The sequence below is a fragment of the Podarcis cretensis genome (genome assembly GCF_951804945.1).
Source record: "Podarcis cretensis genome assembly, chromosome: 12".
Classification (NCBI taxonomy): domain Eukaryota; kingdom Metazoa; phylum Chordata; class Lepidosauria; order Squamata; family Lacertidae; genus Podarcis; species Podarcis cretensis.
The window spans coordinates 2,027,098-2,045,034 of record NC_137181.1 but is presented as its reverse complement, the minus strand read 5'-3'; the positions used below and the strand labels follow the sequence as shown (position 1 = coordinate 2,045,034).

The 17,937-nt window shown below is 47.2% G+C and overlaps 1 protein-coding gene across 1 annotated transcript in view; it reads right to left on the bottom strand.

The window, feature by feature from the left end:
• LOC307227146 (SCO-spondin-like) overlaps nucleotides 1-17,937 on the bottom strand; it is a 181,490-nt gene that overhangs the window by 139,292 nt on the left and 24,261 nt on the right. Inside the window, exons 16-19 of the mRNA XM_079996268.1 lie at nucleotides 16,938-17,103; nucleotides 14,813-15,056; nucleotides 13,541-13,721; nucleotides 11,287-11,381 (exon numbers count right to left, since the gene is read on the bottom strand). Of these exons, the coding sequence (XP_079852394.1) occupies nucleotides 11,287-11,381; nucleotides 13,541-13,721; nucleotides 14,813-15,056; nucleotides 16,938-17,103 (686 nt within the window). The remainder of the gene's footprint in view (nucleotides 1-11,286; nucleotides 11,382-13,540; nucleotides 13,722-14,812; nucleotides 15,057-16,937; nucleotides 17,104-17,937) is intronic.

Here is a 17,937-nt window from a genome sequence, read left to right as displayed (position 1 = left end):
TGCCTTCCCACAGCTGCCTAAGTGTCAGGGACTGTGCTGAGGAGGGCTGCACTAAGGAGGAATGGTGGGAGCCACCCCCTCACCCTGATTCAGGAATCTTCCCAGGAACAGGAGGACTGCATAGATCTGGAATAGTGGTTTGCAGAGGGGCATAGTTCAAAAGGCAGAAGCTGGGAAATACTGGATGGGGAACAGCTAGGAGAAGAAGAAAAACGGGGAGAGAAAGGATTAACAGATTCACAGTCGTTGGACACCATTTCTCCTCCCCAAGGTCGAGAAGTGTTCAGAAAGTCTCAGAACAGAAAGAGCAGATTACAAGACATAGGAGTGACGTAGATTAATAGGGACGGAGGGGGGAGTACACCTTAATTGGGAGCGCCGCTATTTCTAAGGAGACATGTTCTTTGGTCTCTCACTGTGATTATTATAGAATCTAACCAGTAAGACGTTCCTTTTGTTTGATCTTATTTACTGCCACGGGGGAACAAGCCGATTCCCTGAAGCCTGACACTAAGGCTCCTCCTCTGCCAGATCCTTCTCCAGCAATCTGAGACTATGCCAGTGTTATAGAATCATAGAATCATAGAGTTGGAAGAGACCACAAGGGCCATCGAGTCCAACCCCCTGCCAAGCAGGAAACACCATCAGAGCACTCCTGACATATGGTTGTCAAGCCTCTGCTTAAAGACCTCCAAAGAAGGAGACTCCACCACACTCCTTGGCAGCAAATTCCACTGTCAAACAGCTCTTACTGTCAGGAAGTTCTTCCTAATGTTTAGGTGGAATCTTCTTTCTTGTAGTTTGGAGCCATTGCTCCGTGTCCGCTTCTCTGGAGCAGCAGAAAACAACCTTTCTCCCTCCTCTATGTGACATCCTTTTATATATTTGAACATGGCTATCATATCACCCCTTAACCTCCTCTTCTCCAGGCTAAACATGCCCAGCTCCCTTAGCCGTTCCTCATAAGGCATCGTTTCCAGGCCTTTGACCATTTTGGTTGCCCTCCTCTGGACACGTTCCAGTTTGTCAGTGTCCTTCTTGAACTGTGGTGCCCAGAACTGGACACAGTACTCTAGGTGAGGTCTGACCAGAGCAGAATACAGTGGCACTATTACTTCCCTTGATCTAGATGCTATACTCCTATTGATGCAGCCCAGAATTGCATTGGCTTTTTTAGCTGCCGCGTCACACTGTTGGCTCATGTCAAGTTTGTGGTCAACCAAGACTCCTAGATCCTTTTCACATGTACTGCTCTCAAGCCAGGTGTCACCCATCTTGTATTTGTGCCTCTCATATTTTTTTTGCCCTGTTAAACATTTCTCCCTGTTAAAATTCATCTTGTTTGTTTTGGCCCAGTTCTCTAATCTGTCAAGGTCGTTTTGAAGTGTGATCCTGTCCTCTGGGGTGTTAGCCACCCCTCCCAGTTTGGTGTCATCTGCAAATTTGATCAGGATGCTCTTGAGTCCATCATCCAAGTCGTTGATAAAGATGTTGAATAAGACCGGGCCCAAGACAGAACCCTGTGGCACCCCACTAGTCACCCTTCTCCAGGATGAAGAGGAACCATTGATGAGCACCCTTTGGGTTCGGTCAGTCAGCCAGTTACAAACCCACTGAGTGGTAGCATAGACAAGACCGCATTTTACCAGCTTCTTTACAAGAATATCATGGGGCACCTTGTCAAATGCCTTGCTGAAATCAAGGTAGGCTACATCCACTGCATTCCCTTCATCTAACAGGCTTGTAATTCTGTCAAAAAACGAGATCAGGTTAGTCTGACATGAATTATTTTTCAGAAATCCATGCTGACTATTGGTGATCACAGCATTCCTTTCTAGGTGCTCACAGACTGTTTGCTTAATGATCTGCTCCAGAATCTTCCCTGGTATTGATGTCAGACTGACTGGGCGGTAATTATTTGGGTCCTCTCTTTTCCCCTTTTTGAAAATAGGGACAACATTTGCCCTCTTCCAGTCTGCCGGGACTTCGCCTGTTCTCCAGGAATTCTCAAAGATGACTGCCAGTGGTTCTGAGATCACATCTGCCAGTTCTTTTAATACTCTTGGATGCAGTTCATCTGGCCCTGGAGACTTGAATACATCTAAACTAGCCAAGTATTCTTGTACTATCTCCTTAGTTATTCAGGGCTGTGTTTCCTCTGCTGAATCATTTGCTCCAAATTCTTCAGGTCGGGCATTGTTTTCTTTATCGGAGAAGACTGAGGCAAAGAAGGCATTGAGGAGTTCAGCCCTTTCTGTGTCCCCTGTTTGCATTTCACCATCTTCTCCTCTGAGTGACCCCACTGTTTCTTTGTTCTTCCTTTTGCTACGAACATACCCATAAAAGCCTTTTTTGTTGCTTTTAACCTCTCTAGCAAGCCTGAGTTCATTCTGTGCTTTAGCTTTTCTGACTTTGTGTCTACACGTGCTGGCTATTTGTTTGAATTCCTCTTTGGTGGTTTCCCCCCTTTTCCATTTTTTGTACACATCCTTTTTTAATCTTAACTCAGTTAAAATTTCTTTAGATAGCCACCCTGGCTTCTTTAGGCACCTTCCATGTTTTCGTCTCATTGGTATTGCCTGAAGTTGTGCTTTTACTATCTCCCTCTTAACTGTTACGATATGGATGCAATGCAGCTGCAAAGTGCTAGCTTGAAAAGTAAACATGATGGGAATGTTGGGATTGCCCGTGGGAATCAGAGGGACAGTCAATTCACAGTGCGAAGCACCGGAATTAGCTCAGAGTGTAATATGAGCTCTTCCCTTTGTTCCTGTCCAGGAAGTGTTTGTCTCTAGACTGCTGGAGTTTGAAGAGAGCAGTCATGTTTTTTGTAACGCTGCAAAGACAGAAATAAAGGCATGTAAATACATTTCTGTCTATCTCTTTCCCCTGCCAGGGGGCAGGAAAGAGGGGTGTGTTCTTCTCACGTTTGAGAAGAATCGCCTATCGAGACCTAGCCTGGATCTTGCTGGGGAATGCAGCCAGGGAGGTCAACAGGGAATCATGCCGGGTGCCTGGGAGAGTTGCCAGTTTCTCCTGATAAAGGCTTGATTTCCGACATTAACAAGCTCCCAGCCATCATGAACTCCCTTTCCTTTTAGTATTACTGTCCATGGGATCTCACCCAGCACTTCCCTAAGTTTTATGAAGTCGGCTTTCTTAAAGTCAAGAAATTGAGTCCTAGTATGCTTGGCTGCTCCTTTCCGCTGTATAGTAAACTTCAGAAGAGCATGATCACTCGCGCCTAATGATCCTTCCACTTCTACCCCACTAACCAGGTCATCAACATTGGTTAGGACTAGATCTAAAATGGCTGTTCCTCTTGTTGCTTCTCCCACTTTCTGGACACCGAAGTTGTCTGCAAGGCCAGTGAGGAATCTGTTTGACCTTATGCTCTTGGCGGAGTTTGACATCCAGCAAATATCCGGGTAATTGAAGTCCCCCATTACTACTATCTCCCTTCCTTTTGCATGCTTGGCCATCTGTTCCAGGAAGGCATCATCTATGTCCTCCGTTTGGCTTGGGGATCTATAGTAAACTCCCACAATGAGGTCACTGTTATTCTTCTCTCCCTTAATTTTGACCCAAATGCTCTCACTTTGGCTTTGAGGTTCTAAATCTTGGATCTCTTCACAGGTATACACATCCCTGACATATAACGCCACTCCTCCTCCTTTCTTGTCTGGTCTGTTTCTCTGAAATAGATTGTATCCCTCCATTATTACATTCCAGTCGTCATGCTTTGTGCATTAGTGTACAGACATTGAAGTCCATTAATCATTCCCCCGTGTCTCTTATTTAAGGATTTTTTCCTCCCACCACTAGGTCTGCGTGCTGTTTGCTCCATTTGGTCTATGACATTTGGATGATCATCTTCATCAATTGATAGACTCCTACCTTCAGGAGCACTGTCTCCCTCCCCCACATTAGTCAGTTTAAAGCCCTCCTGATGAGGTTTCTGAGATTTTTTGGCAAAAACATTCCTCCCAACCGTTGTGAGGTGCAGCCCATCGCTTGCCAGAAGTCCATCTTCAAGAAACTGCAGTCCGTGATCTAAGAATCCAAACCGTTCCTGTTTACACCATTTGCGAAGCCAGCTGTTCACTTCCACTATTTTTCTCTCTCTCCCTGGGCCACGTCGTTCAACTGGGAGGACAGATGAGATGACAATTTGTGCATTTAATTGCTTCAATTTCCTGCCCAGAGCCTCATAGTCTCTTTTGATCTTCTGGAGGCTATTGCTTGCAGTGTCATTGGTTCCCACATGAACCAAGAGGAAGGGGTATTTGTCAGTGGGTTTTATGATTCCTTGCAGTCGTTCAGTTACATCTTGGATCTTAGCCCTGGGGAGACAGCACACTTCCCGAGACATCTTGTCAGGCCCACAGATCACTGCTTCTGTTCCCCTCAGTAGGGAATCCCCTATCACCACTACACGCCTCCTCTTAGGTCTGGTCGGGGTTCTTCCGTGAGCTGTCCGTTCCAAGGTCGCCTGCACATTCCCTGAGGACTGACTTTGCTGCTCGTCTTCATATACCTGATCGACTGTAACGAGGGAGAGATCCTCAAATGGAGTCTGCTCTTCGTCTTCCATGCTAGGGGAGAGGACCTCAAAGCGATTGTGTATTTCTAAACAATCAGAGCGAACCCTGGGCCTCCTACTTCTTTGAGTCACGTTTCTCCATATATCTGGCTCCTGTGTTGGTGAACTAGCCTCCTTCTCAGGGGAGTCCCCTGTCTCCTCCTTGGTGGAGACGGTGTGCTCTGTTGCTTCCAAGAAGAGCTCCAGCTCTCTAATTCTTTGGAGCGTAGCCACACGTTCCTCCAGTTGCTGGATTTTGTCTTCTAAGAGGGCAATCAACATGCAATTGCTGCAGGTAAAGCTGCCTGCAACCTTTGGCAAGATGGCAAACATTGCACAGGAACCGCAGGCGACTGCAGCTGTTCCCTCACTCTCCATCTTGAGAACATGTTGTTGGGGGTGGCTACAGCGGTCCTCCATCATAAAAAGCGTGAAGACAGGATAAATAACTCCCCCCCAAAAAAACCTAGGTCTCCCCCAACAAACGTTTGAGACTAGCTCCCCTAAATCTAAAAGATGGATCAAACTGCCGCTGCCCTGCAAGCTCTGATAAGCTCCTCCCACAGCTAATCACCTGCCTCAACAGAAACCCTGCCCCCTCTGACCTTTGCACAGGGAGAGCAGCTAATCAGCCACAAAGAAACACACACACACACACACACACACACACACGAGAAAACACTTTTTGCTCCTTCTTCAGCTGCTGCCCTGCAAGCTCTGCAACCTCAAGTTATCTGCCTTTGCTCCTTCCACTTCATGCCTTTTCTGGTTCTGGGAGACCAGAGGTGGGAAGCTTGTCACAAGAGGAGGAGGAGGAGGAGACACCCTGGCTTCTTCACTAGCCTGACTCACTTCTGCCTCTTGGTCTCCCTGATTCCATTCACCAGCTTCAGCTTCTGCCTCCGATTCTGGACTTCTCTCTGCCGCAGACTCTCACAGCTCACTAAGCCTTGTTACCTCCTCAACTTCCAACACCTCCTCTTCCCAATCTGCTGCCTCTTCTCCCTCTGACCACTCACCCTCGCCCCCCCCCCCGGGCTCTGAGCCTTCTTCCCTTGAGGGTTCACCAGCTGGTACCTCCCTGTTGCTATCAAAGGGTTAAAAGGTAGCAGAAACGCTCTAATCACTGAGCAGCTGGAAGTCATTAGGCTTCCAGGAACATGAGTTTGTATAAATAGTCTCCCGTGTGTTTGCTTGCCCCTTCTCCCCTTTTGGGCGTGTTTGCTGATATGTGTGGTTCGTTGCCGGGTTTTTTATTTTTGTAAATAAACCTTCCTTTGAGTTCCAAAACCGCTTGCTCCAAGACTCCTCTTTGAAAAGAAATACTGCCTCTCCTGCCCTTCTTAAACTGCTGCGCGAAATGCTCTGCTGTAATGGGACTTGAGACGATGGAAGCGCACCAGACATTTACTTTGCATTAAACTAATTAAAGTTTAATGGGACAGGTTATGGCTGTTTGTACGTCAAGAAGGAGCTAAGGAGTGCAGTTCTGAGTGATTTATGCAAGGACTGGAGCGAAGTCAGAAGCGGTTGCTGACAACGAAAGCCTTCAAAGCAGCTTGAGTCCTGCAACGTGCCTAGAAAAGTTTTAAACAGGCACTGAGCAGTTTGTACTCGCTGGAAGACGTCTTATTCCTCAAGGAGCCACCTCAGCAGCTGGGAGACGGTCTACAGGTGTGTGAGTATCGTTCCTAAGCCCCAGGGAGGATGGCAGAGTCCCAGGAAAGTTTTTCTGTCCCGTTTATGCGACTCAATGGGAAAAATTGGCAAGATTGGAAGGCTAGAGTAAGGGTTTGGTTGCAAGCAAAAGAGTTGTGGAGTTGCACTGAAGCACCGCCTTTACAGGCAGCTGCAGACGCGTCTGCAGAAGACAAAGCAGCAGCAGCAGCTTCACAGAAACGCGACAGGAAAGCCCAAGGTCTACTAGTTTTGGCAGTGGGACCAGAGCAAATGCCTTACGTTTCTGAGTTAAAGAACACGCATGAGGTCTGGACGGTTCTGCAGCGGTTAAATTCCAGAAACACTGCGGGGGCCAAGATCCATGCTACAAGATGTTTGTTTGATTTACGTCTCCAACCGGGAGCGTGTGTGAAAGAACATATTGCCAAAATGGTGTCTGCCTTTAATCAACTAAGACAGCTGGGCATTCCTTTCTCTATGGAGCAGCAGTCATACATATTGTTGTCTTCTCTTGATAAAAGCTATGAGACTCTAGCTCTAACTTTGGAGGCTATGCCTTCAACTGAATTAACCCTTGAATACATTTCATCTCGGCTTGCAGATGAACAGGATAAAAGGCAAAGAGAAAGAGGTTTGTCTTCAAAGGGGAGTTATGCTGTGCCTAAGAGTGGGGATGCTGAGTTTGAGAACACAGTAAATGCTTTTGCAGCTAGACACTGTTTTCGCTGTGGTTCCCCTTCCCATCTAATCAGGAATTGCACACGTGAACCTGGTCAAGACAGCACCAAGGCCGTAACCCCTAGTTACCAGACAAGGAGTTCCAGGGGACGTCGAAGAAGAGGAGGAGGTCGTGGCTACTCCCACAGCACACAGCACATGGCTTCAGCAATGGCGTTGATGCAAGGGCATGGCCAAGGCAGCAATCTACGCTGGTTGATCGACAGTGGTGCATCTCACCACCTGGTGGCGCCATCTAGTGTCCGTTTGCAGAATTGCAGACATTTGCAAACCCTTAAAGTTGTGACAATGGCAGATTCAACTAAACGTTCCTTAGAGACCGTAGGCACAGTATTCTTGAATTGTTTGCAAACAGAAATTGATGCCTACGTGCTAAAGGGATTGAAGGGGTGTATTTTGTCTGTGTCAGAACTTGATAGAGTTGGGTTTAAAACTGTGTTTGAAAATGGGGTTTGCACTATTTCAAAGAATAATGTATCTCTTTTGCAGGTGGAATGCAGAGATGGGTTATATTATTTTGAGACAAGTCCAGATGAAGTTGAACAGGTTCATGCTGGTTGTGTGAACACGCCTACCCATAATTCTTGTGTTCATTTATGGCACCGCCGTCTGGGACATATTAATTTTCAGTATGTTAAAAAGCAACCTGAATTATCAGAAGGGTGCAAAATGAACAAATGTACTAAGTATTTGGATTGTACTGCATGCAAAAGAGCGAAGGTTCATAGATGCAGCTATCCCAGTTCAGATAGGAAATCTGACAAAGTATTCCAACTTGTGCATATGGACCTATGTGGCCCAATGCCTGTTGCTAGCATGGGAGGTTCGAGGTATGCACTGTGTCTCTCGGATGACAAAACGAAGGTTACATGGTTTTTTCCTCTCAAAACAAAAGCAGATACTGCAGAAACAGTTAAAAATTGGGTTCATGCAGTAGAATTTGAATTCGGTACTAAAGTACTTGCTTTTCAGACAGACAGAGGGTCAGAATTTACCGGGTCTGTGTTGCAGAATTTCTTTAAGAAAAAGGGAATTAAGCATCGTCTGTCTACACCTTATTCCCCCCAAGAAGGAGGCGTGGCCGAACGTAAAAACAGGGTTCTGCAAGAGTTGGCAAACTCTATGTTGTTTGATGCTAAACTCCCTCAAAGTTACTGGGCGGAAGCCTGGCAGGCGGCTACTCATATTCTGAACCGAGTATATAATTCGGTAATTGCCACTACCCCATATTTTGCTTTATATGGGAAGAAGCCCCAAATTAATTACTTTCGGGTGTTTGGATGTCAAGCCTATGTACTTATCCCAAAAGCGTTAAGGAAAAAGGGAAGTCCAAGGGCTAGAAAACTCATCTTTTGTGGGTACGAACCACACGCCAAATCTTGGAGATTCGTGAACCCAAATGGGGATACTACAAGAGTGGTCCTCAGCAGGAGCGCTGAATTTTGTGAGGAGTCCGGATAGACTCACTTACATGCTAACCCTGACATTTTGAGAGATGATTTAGGCATTTATGCTGAGAATGAAAGTCCAGAGAGTAGTGAGCCAGAAGGGGATGGTGCACATGGTTCAGATGCAGATTCTGACCAGGCACAAGGTTCTTCTCCTAAGGTAGAAAAGCCAAAATTTAGGAGTGTTCCAACATCGCCAGTCAGTAGGCCTAGCAGACAGCAAAAGCGAAGCAGGTCACCTGCAACACCAAGCCCAAGGGAGGTATCTAAACGGAGGTCTTTATCCCTAGAGGCACATCCAGATATAAAGTCTGAGACAGATTCTGACAGCCAACGGTCAGAGGGGGCACAAGAGGAACAATTGCGCAGGTCAAACCGTGCCACAAAGGGCAAGCCACCAGAGTGGTTTAAGGTGACAAGTGTATACGTAAATATGGCACAGTGTGAGCCAGATAGCTATATGGAAGTACAAAAGCTTCCAAGCTCAGAAGCCGTAAAGTGGCAGGAAGCAATGGAAAAAGAGATGGCTTCAATGAAGTCTCTCGGTGTGTTTACAAGTACAGAGCTTCCGAAAGGGCAACAAGCTGTAGGTTGTCGATGGGTATATCGTTTAAAGCCCACAACTACTGAAGAGTTGCAATATAAAGCCCGACTAGTTGCAAAAGGGTTTTCGCAGCGCAAAAGTGTTCACTATTCTCAAATCTATGCCCCTACTTCAAGATCGGAGTCACTAAGAATGCTTTTAGCCTCTTCAGCTAAGAAGGGAAATAAGCTGTTTCATTTTGATGTCAATGTGGCTTATTTAAATGCAGACTTACAGGAGGAAGTCTATATGACACCACCACCGGGTTTTGAAGGAGACAAGCCAAACCAGGTCTGGCGCCTACACAAATCCATTTATGGGTTGAAACAGTCTGCCCGTAATTGGAATTCCTGCTTAAACGATGCTCTAGAGAGCATGGGGTTCAGAAAGAGCGCAGCAGATGCGTGTCTTTATCTAAAAGGCTCGGGATGTGAACAAGAAGCAGTCTTGATATTTGTTGACGATTTATTATACAGTGGAAAGGATGATAAACTTGCACAACAATTTGCCACAAAGCTTGGAGAAAGGTTTCAGATAAAATCACTAGGCAATGTATCTGTTTATCTAGGAATTAAAATTCAGCAAGATGAAAATGGGAACTATTGGCTCAGCCAAGAAGCTAAGATCCAGCAGTTGCTAAAGGTAAAGGTAAAGGTACCCCTGCCCGTACGGGCCAGTCTTGACAGACTCTGGGGTTGTGCGCCCATCTCACTTAAGAGGCCAGGGGCCAGCGCTGTCCGGAGACACTTCCGGGTCACGTGGCCAGCGTGACAAAGCTGCATCTGGCGAGCCAGAGCCACACACGGAAACGCCGTTTACCTTCCCGCTGGTAAGCGGTCCCTATTTATCTACTTGCACCCGGAGGTGCTTTCGCACTGCTAGGTTGGCAGGCGCTGGGACCGAGCAGCGGGAGCGCACCCCGCCACAGGGATTCGAACCGCCGACCTTTCGATTGGCAAGTCCTAGGCGCTGAGGCTTTAACCCACAGCGCCACCTGCGTCCCTCCAGCAGTTGCTAGAAAGGTTTAAAATGGACAACTGTGCTGGTGTTAAAACCCCAATGGAGTTAAGTTACATAAAGGATGCTCAAGCCGAGCAACAGGCAGAGTTCTCTAATCCCGGGGTTTACCAGTCAGCGATAGGCAGTCTACTCCACATTGCACAGTGGACTCGGCCCGATATAACATATGCTGTCAACATGCTGTGTAGACAAGCTGAAAAACCATCAATGCATGCTTGGCAAGGAGTAAAAAGAGTTTTAAGGTATCTCCAAACTACCAAAAGGTTTCGCTTAAAACTATCAGCAGAGGGCAGCACACAACTTGAATGTTGGGCCGACAGCAGTTGGGCAGATGCTGGACCAGATAGAAAATCAGTGTCAGGAATGGCAATAAAATTTGGAAATGCACTAATTGGTTGGAGATCAAGAAAGCAGTCACTTATAGCTTTAAGTTCAACTGAATCTGAGTTTAATGCATTATCAGATGTATGTAGAGAACTGGAATTTTATAAGCAACTGGTACAAGAATTGTTTGGAGAATGTTCCCTACCTATCAGAGTGTGGGAAGACAATCAACCTTGTATTAAACTAGCTAAATCAGGTCAATTCAAGGCACACACAAAACACTTGGCTATCCGTTATCAAAATGTATGCCAAAGTGTAAAACAAGGTTTAATTGAACTAAAGTATTGTCCAAGCCAAGAAAATCTCGCAGACGGTTTTACGAAAGCTTTGAGTCCGCAATCTCATAAATGTTTCTGTTCAGGTTTAAATTTGAATTAAGGTTGGTACAGCTCAGTGTTACGAGCGAGAGGGGGTGTTGCTATCAAAGGGTTAAAAGGTAGCAGAAACGCTCTAATCACTGAGCAGCTGGAAGTCATTAGGCTTCCAGGAACATGAGTTTGTATAAATAGTCTCCCGTGTGTTTGCTTGCCCCTTCTCCCCTTTTGGGCGTGTTTGCTGATATGTGTGGTTCGTTGCCGGGTTTTTTATTTTTGTAAATAAACCTTCCTTTGAGTTCCAAAACCGCTTGCTCCAAGACTCCTCTTTGAAAAGAAATACTGCCTCTCCTGCCCTTCTTAAACTGTTGCGCGAAATGCTCTGCTGTAATGGAACTTGAGACGATGGAAGCGCACCGGACATTTACTTTGCATTAAACTAATTAAAGTTTAATGGGACACTCCCCCCCCCATTCCTCTGCATCCAACCAGTCTGTGGCAGCCAGCATAGCACAGCAGGCTTGGCTGAGTCCTTACCACGTGTTACAGTCCTTGCTGATGGTGTCATTGGGCTGGTACAGCCGGCCATTGTGGTGGCAAGGGCACTCCTCTGGGGAGACACAGCGCTCGTTCTGAAAGAAGGAATCAGCAGGGAAACGTGAGCGGGTCCTCCTCATCCACGTGGGGTCAAAGGAACCGTAGGGTTCAGCAGGGCCGTCTTAAGCATATCTGGCATCGTGGTTCAAAACTCCCGCCGGCGGCCCCCACCCCATTTCCCAGAGTTGTCTGCCTTTTTTTAGGGAGGATGGCGCCACTGGAGGCGGGCAGCGGCTGGAGGTTGGCTCCTCTGGCGGGGAAGAGGCGGAGGCTGGATGAAAAGCGTCCGGGCTCAGCTGGCCACTTTGTGCCGTGGTGGCCATGGCAGACGGAGGCTCCGGGCACAGCGCTGCTTCAGCACGGCATGGCGAGGGTGGCGAGCTGATGCCGGGAGGCGCCACGTCCAGCCTCCGCCTCTTCCCTGGCGCCCTCCAGAACTTGGCGCCACTAGCCTCTATGGGTAAGGCTGTTAGAATATTCCGTTTCACCTTAAGGGAAAGGCATGAGACTGCTGTGTGTCACATGCCTGTTTACACTCCAGCACAGCTTGCTGGGAAGTTCCGTTGGTGTATAGCTTTCACTTTTAGCTGCTTGCTTTTGGACACGAAAGGGATCAGACATGTTTTCCTTTTGTCCTGATGTATGCTGAATAAACTGCTTGTAAATATGCTCAACACAGCCCTTCCCTGCCACTGAGTGTGCGTGCCCAGCTTCTGAAGGCTTTCTGAAGCTCGGGTCGCAGTTTTATGGTGATCCAAGGACTGCAGATCGCCCGGCCCACCGGCCGGTGGGCTGGGGCCTGCTGGGGGCCTGCCAATTGCCCCCGATTCCTTGGCTGCATCCCAACAAAGACGCCCCTGGGGGTCAGGCGGCTGTAAGCAACTCCCTCGGCTGGTTGCCCAGGAACGTACAAAGCCCAGGAAAAGTTTCTTACCACCCACTTTTTAGTCAATATTTACAGAGAGAAGCTTTGGAACACAGCCTCTTGGATAATGGCGTTGTCCCAAGTGAATCTCCACCCTCTTCTCTCCCACTTCCTCATCCATCATCATCATCACCTCCTCTACCGGTGCCGCTACGTGCCCTCTGTCTTTGAGCTCTTTGCTCTCCTACTTTTAAGCCTCTCCGGGTTCTGGGAGATGGAGGGTCTGGGATGCCTCCTCCTCCTCTCCCACGATTTCCCAACTTTTCCCCTCATCTGCCTCTGAGCTGTGACCTCCCTCAAACCCCTGTTGTAATTCTGAACCGTCTTCCTCTTCTCTGGAAGGGTCAACCTGGGGAGGCAGACTCCACCATTCCTCCCCTGCCCAGACCCTGACAATAGGATTGTTGGGGTTTTTTTATAATAATCTTTATTAGTTTAAATTACACACATATACACAAAAATTTACAAAGAATTTACACTCTCATATTGCCGAAAGAAAAGAGAAATAGAAAGAAAGAAGAAGAAAAGGGAAAGGGAAAGAAGAAAGAAAAAAGAGAGAAAGGAATAAAAAACAAATTTACATACGTAATCTTCCTATTAACATCTTAATAAACACTTAAATAAAAAGACTTCTGACAAAACGAGTCTTCAAATTGTTCTCATTGCACTGTTTATACTATCTTGCTTTTTGTTGTAAAAAGACAATAGGATTGTAATGTTGGAAATGACCCCCTAGGTTAGGGGTCAGCAAACTTTTTCAGCAGGGGGCCAGTCCACTGTCCCTCAAACCTTGGGGGGCAGACTGTATTTTTTTTTGGTGGGGGGAATGAATGAATTCTATGCCCCACAAATAACCCAGAGATGCATTTTAAATAAAAGGACACATTCTACTCATGTAAAAACATGGTGATTCCCGGACTGTACGTGGGCCGGATTGAGAAGGTGATTGGGCCGGATCTGGTCCCCCGGCCTCACTTTGCCTCCCCATGCCCTAGGTGAACCCCCTGCCATGGAGGAATCTCAGCTGAGGAATCCCTGGCAGATGGATATCCAACTTTAAGCACCTCAAATGAACAATATAATTGTAAAACTGGGAGGGACCCATCCAAACCCCGGCAATGCAGGAATCATAGCTGACAGGGGGCCACCCAACCTCTCCTTAGAAGCCCCCAGTGAAGGAGAGTCTGCCTGCTTCCGTCTGGGGGGGCAGGGAAGCGAAGAGAGGCAATGGGGATTTTGAGAGCTGGGCAATGCCAGGGAAGAACTCACCAAGTAGACGGTGCCAGGGGGGCAAACACAGCCATCGGAGAAGCCGGCGCAGCTGAGGTTCCCCTCGGGACTGTCGCAGCTCCGCAGGCAGGAGCCAAAGGCGTAGACCAGCTCCCCCGGGCACAGGACGGCTTGGGGGCAGCTCTGCTCTGTGCAGTTCCATGCCCCATTCACACAGACGCTGAAACACAGGTCAGGGGCAAGGAGATGTGAGTGAAGGGGTGCAGAGAGAGGTGGGAAGTCCATTCTGCAAACAATGCCAGCTTCCAAGTGTCTTTTTGGAAAAAGGGGCACGCGTCCCTCTGCCGCCCCACTCAGCAGCTACTCTCTTACCAGAGCAGAGCCAGCTTCCTCGAATAATAATAATAAATAATAATAATAATAATTTATTATGTATTATTTATACCCCGCCCATCTGGCTGAGTTTCCCCAGCCACTCTGGGCGGCTCCCAATCAAGTGTTAAAAACAATACAGCATTAAATATTAAAAGCTTCCCTAAACAGGGCTGCCTTCAGATGTCTCTTAAAGATAAGATAGCTGCTTATTTCCTTCACATCTGAAAGGAGGGTGTTCCACAGGGCGGGTGCCACCACCGAGAAGGCCCTCTGCCTGGTTCTCTGTAACCTCACTTCTCGCAATGAGGGAACCGCCAGAAAGCCCTTGGCACTGGACCTCAGCGTTTATTATTCTTATTCTTATTCTTATTATTAGACCCACAAAGGGAAGGAGGGAAGTGCAAGAGATTCCTTGGATTCTTGTTTTTATGTTGTATGTTGGATATGTGACTGTAAATTTTTAATTTGAAAAACTATATCTATCTATCAATCTGTCTATCTATATCTATCTATAGGAAGCTGGACACACAGAGACCTGCTTGCTCTGTACTGAATCCAAAGCCATGACTAATGCAGAGGCAATATTTTTGGGGGTGCTATGCTGTGAGGCCCCCCCTTCTTAATGCTCAGGTTGTACATATGTGTAAATAGAACCCCATATCCAAAAAACACCACACCTCTCCTTAGACTCACGTTGCAAACGCCCCACAGGTTATTGCGCGTCAGCCGAGATTACGTGGCCGAGACATTCAATGAAACCAACCTATCCCGTAGGGCAGCCACAGACAGGTCACAGGGTGATTTCATCAAACATCTCCTTCCACTCCACGAGAGCCAGAGGACGGTGCCATTGTCAGTGTCCCTGCAGAGATCCCAGATCCAATATGCACACCCCCCCCGAACACCTCGTCTCCCAGTTGCCTCTGCAACACGTACCAGGTGTTGCAACCCTTCTGGATCCTGCTGCCAGGGGGGTGCGCCTCTTCCCCATGCACACAGGGGCACATGGCAGGCTGGACGCACTGCCCGCCATCGTCCAGCACCGTCCCCTCTGGGCAGTTGCAGCCGGCCACGCAGACGTGGTCCAGATCCTGGCAGGGGCCCAAGCGCAGGTCAGCACAGGTCGTTCTGCAGGGGGGTGCACATTCCCGATAGACTTGCCCCCCAGAACATGGTGTCGCTGTGGGGAAAGGGGAAAGGTGAAAGGTCAGGATCCTGCAAGCAAGAAGCCCTCGGGGTGACACTGGGTCTTCAAGGAAGCCGTCGGGGTCTTCAGCACAATTTAACGCTGAACAGCAACGAAAGATTATTTTGTGTGTATGTAGCCAAATCGTTTTTATTAGTTTTACAAATTTTACAAAATCAGCTACAAATTAAGTCAAATTCAATACAATTTCTGCAAAATCTGGCTTCCTGGACTCCATTCCTGATGTGACCAAAGTTTTCTCTTGTTGCTTCTTTATTCTCCTTGCTCATTTCTAGCTCACTTTCCATTCCTTTCAATTATATTACAAGATTTTTTTTGTTGCTTTTAAACTTATTTATCCTTAATCACCAGCTATCTGCTTGCCAGTTCCTGCATGTGAGCAACGAAACTAAATACCTTTTTCATACGTGGTGGTCTTGTAGTAAGGTTAAAGCTTACTGGGAAACGATATATAATGAATTGAAAAAGATGTTTAAAATAACCTTTGTAAAAAAAAAAACCAGAAGCTTTTCTTTTGGGAATTATAGGGACAGAACTACCTAAACTATATAGAAACGTATTCACGTATGCAACTACAGCGGCAAGAATGTTGTTCGCCCAAAAGTGGAAAGAAGCAGAAGTCTCAGCAAAGGAAGAATGGATACAAAAACCTATGGAATACAGTGGTACCTTGGTTCCTGAACGGCTTAGTTGACGAACAAATAGGCTCCTGAACGCTGCAAATCCGAAAGTAAGTGTTCCGGTCTGCAAAAGTTTTTCAGAAGCCGAACATCCTTTCGGCTGTTGGTATTGTTTCTGGAGCCAATCAGCAGCCACGCCTTGGTTTGCAAACGTTTTGGAAGTCAAACGGACTTCCAGAACGGATTGAGTTCTAGAATCAAGGTACCATTGTATGCAGAAATGGCGAAATTTACCAGAAGAATAAGAAATCAAGATAACAAACTTTTTCATAAAAGAATGGAAACGGTTTGTTGAATATTTACAGATAAATTGCAAGCAGATAAAAACATTGGCAGGATTATTGTAAGAACCTGCAGTTCCATAAGAGTTTATATTTAAAGTAGATAATTAAATGAGCAAATAAAATGAATTTGAATATGCAGACTATATTAAAAAAAATAAATGTAAGGTATTGCAGAAAGAGGGGGAACCAAGTCAAACTTTGAAATGTTAAAATGATTGTGAAATTATTGAAATGTATAAATTTGAAAAAGTATAAATAAAAACTTAAAAAATAAATAAACGCTCTAGGCTCCAGCCGAATGTAAATAAGGGATCAATGTGCTCGGAGGCACCCACCTCCAGCCCCACCTGCTGCCCCCTTGCCTCTTAAAGGTAAAGGTAAAGGGACCCCTGGCCATTAGGTCCAGTCATGGCCGATTCTGGGGTTGCAGTGCTCATCTTGCTTTATTGGCTGAGGGAGCCAGCATGCAGCTTCTGGGTCATGTGGCCACCATGATTAAGCCGCTTCTGGCGAAACCAGAGCAGCACATGGAAACGCCGTTTACCTTCCCGCCACTTTGAGGTGCTTTCAAAGTGCTAGGTTGTCAGGAGCTGGGACTGAGCAACGGGAGCTCACCCCGTCCTGGGGATTCGAACTGCCGACCTTCTGATCGGCAAGTCCTAGGCTCTGTGGTTTAGACCACAGCGCCACCCGTGTCCTTCTTAGTGCCCCCCTAAATAATCCCACCACCACCCAGGGATGGGTACCACCCACTTTGGGAACCGCTTTATGAGGTTCTCTTGGCCTGCCCCTATTCTCCATCCTACCCTTGCGGGCACTGCTATCTTGGCACTTGCCCCAACAACACGACAAGCACACCCACACCCTGCCCTCCGCCCCAGGAAACTCACGGCAGAAGCTCTGGTTCCTCCAGGCGACAGGGGCTCCCTCCTGGGCGCACTGCCTGGCGTAGGCAGCCACAGCGCCACACAGGCAGTCTTTGCCAGCGGAACAGCCACACACATCGTAGAGGCAGAGCTGGTAGAATGGGTCCCACTCCACCACGTCGTGACAGGCCTGGAGGGGAGAGATGGGGACGCTGGCATGAGCCAGCGGCCTGGTTTTTCCAGGACGCAGAGATGGCTTGAGGCAGGCCCAGACGATCATTAACACTTGCTCAGGTGCCAAAGATATTAATGTGAAAATGCAGCAAAGAGCAATAGATGGTGCCAGGAGCAGGTCAGTCATAACTTACGCGGCGTCAGTGAAGTTAACTCTTTATTCAAGGAAACAAGGTCTACTTAGGCGGTCAGACCTAGTGAGGCCAGCAACTGTTGCCCCAATTAGGCAATTGCAAGGACTGAATAAAAAGTAGTAATAATAATAATAATAATAATAATAATAATAATAAACCTGAAGGAGTGTCTCCACCCCCATTGTTTAGTCCGGACACTGAGGTCCAGCTGTGAGGGCCTTCTGGTGGTTCCCTCCCTGCAAGAAGCCAGGTTACAGGGAACCAGGCAGAGGGCCTTCTCGGTGGTGGCACCTGCCCTGTGGAATTCCCTCCCATCAGATGTCAACGAGAACAACAAATACCAGACTTTTAGACGACATCTGAAGACAGCCCTGTTTAGGGAAGCTTTTAATGTTTGAGGCATTACTGTATTTTAATATTCTGTTGGAAGCTGCCCAGAGTGGCTGGGGAAACCCAGCCAGATGGGTGGGGTATAAATAAGAAATCATTATTTATTTTTGTCGTTGTTGTTGTTGTTATCATTATTATTAGCGGGTGCCAGGAGCAGGTCAGTCATAACTTACGCGGCGTCAGTGTAGTTAACTCTTTATTCAAGGAAACAAGGTCTACTTAGGAGGCCAGACCTAATAATAATAATAATAATAATAATTTGCACC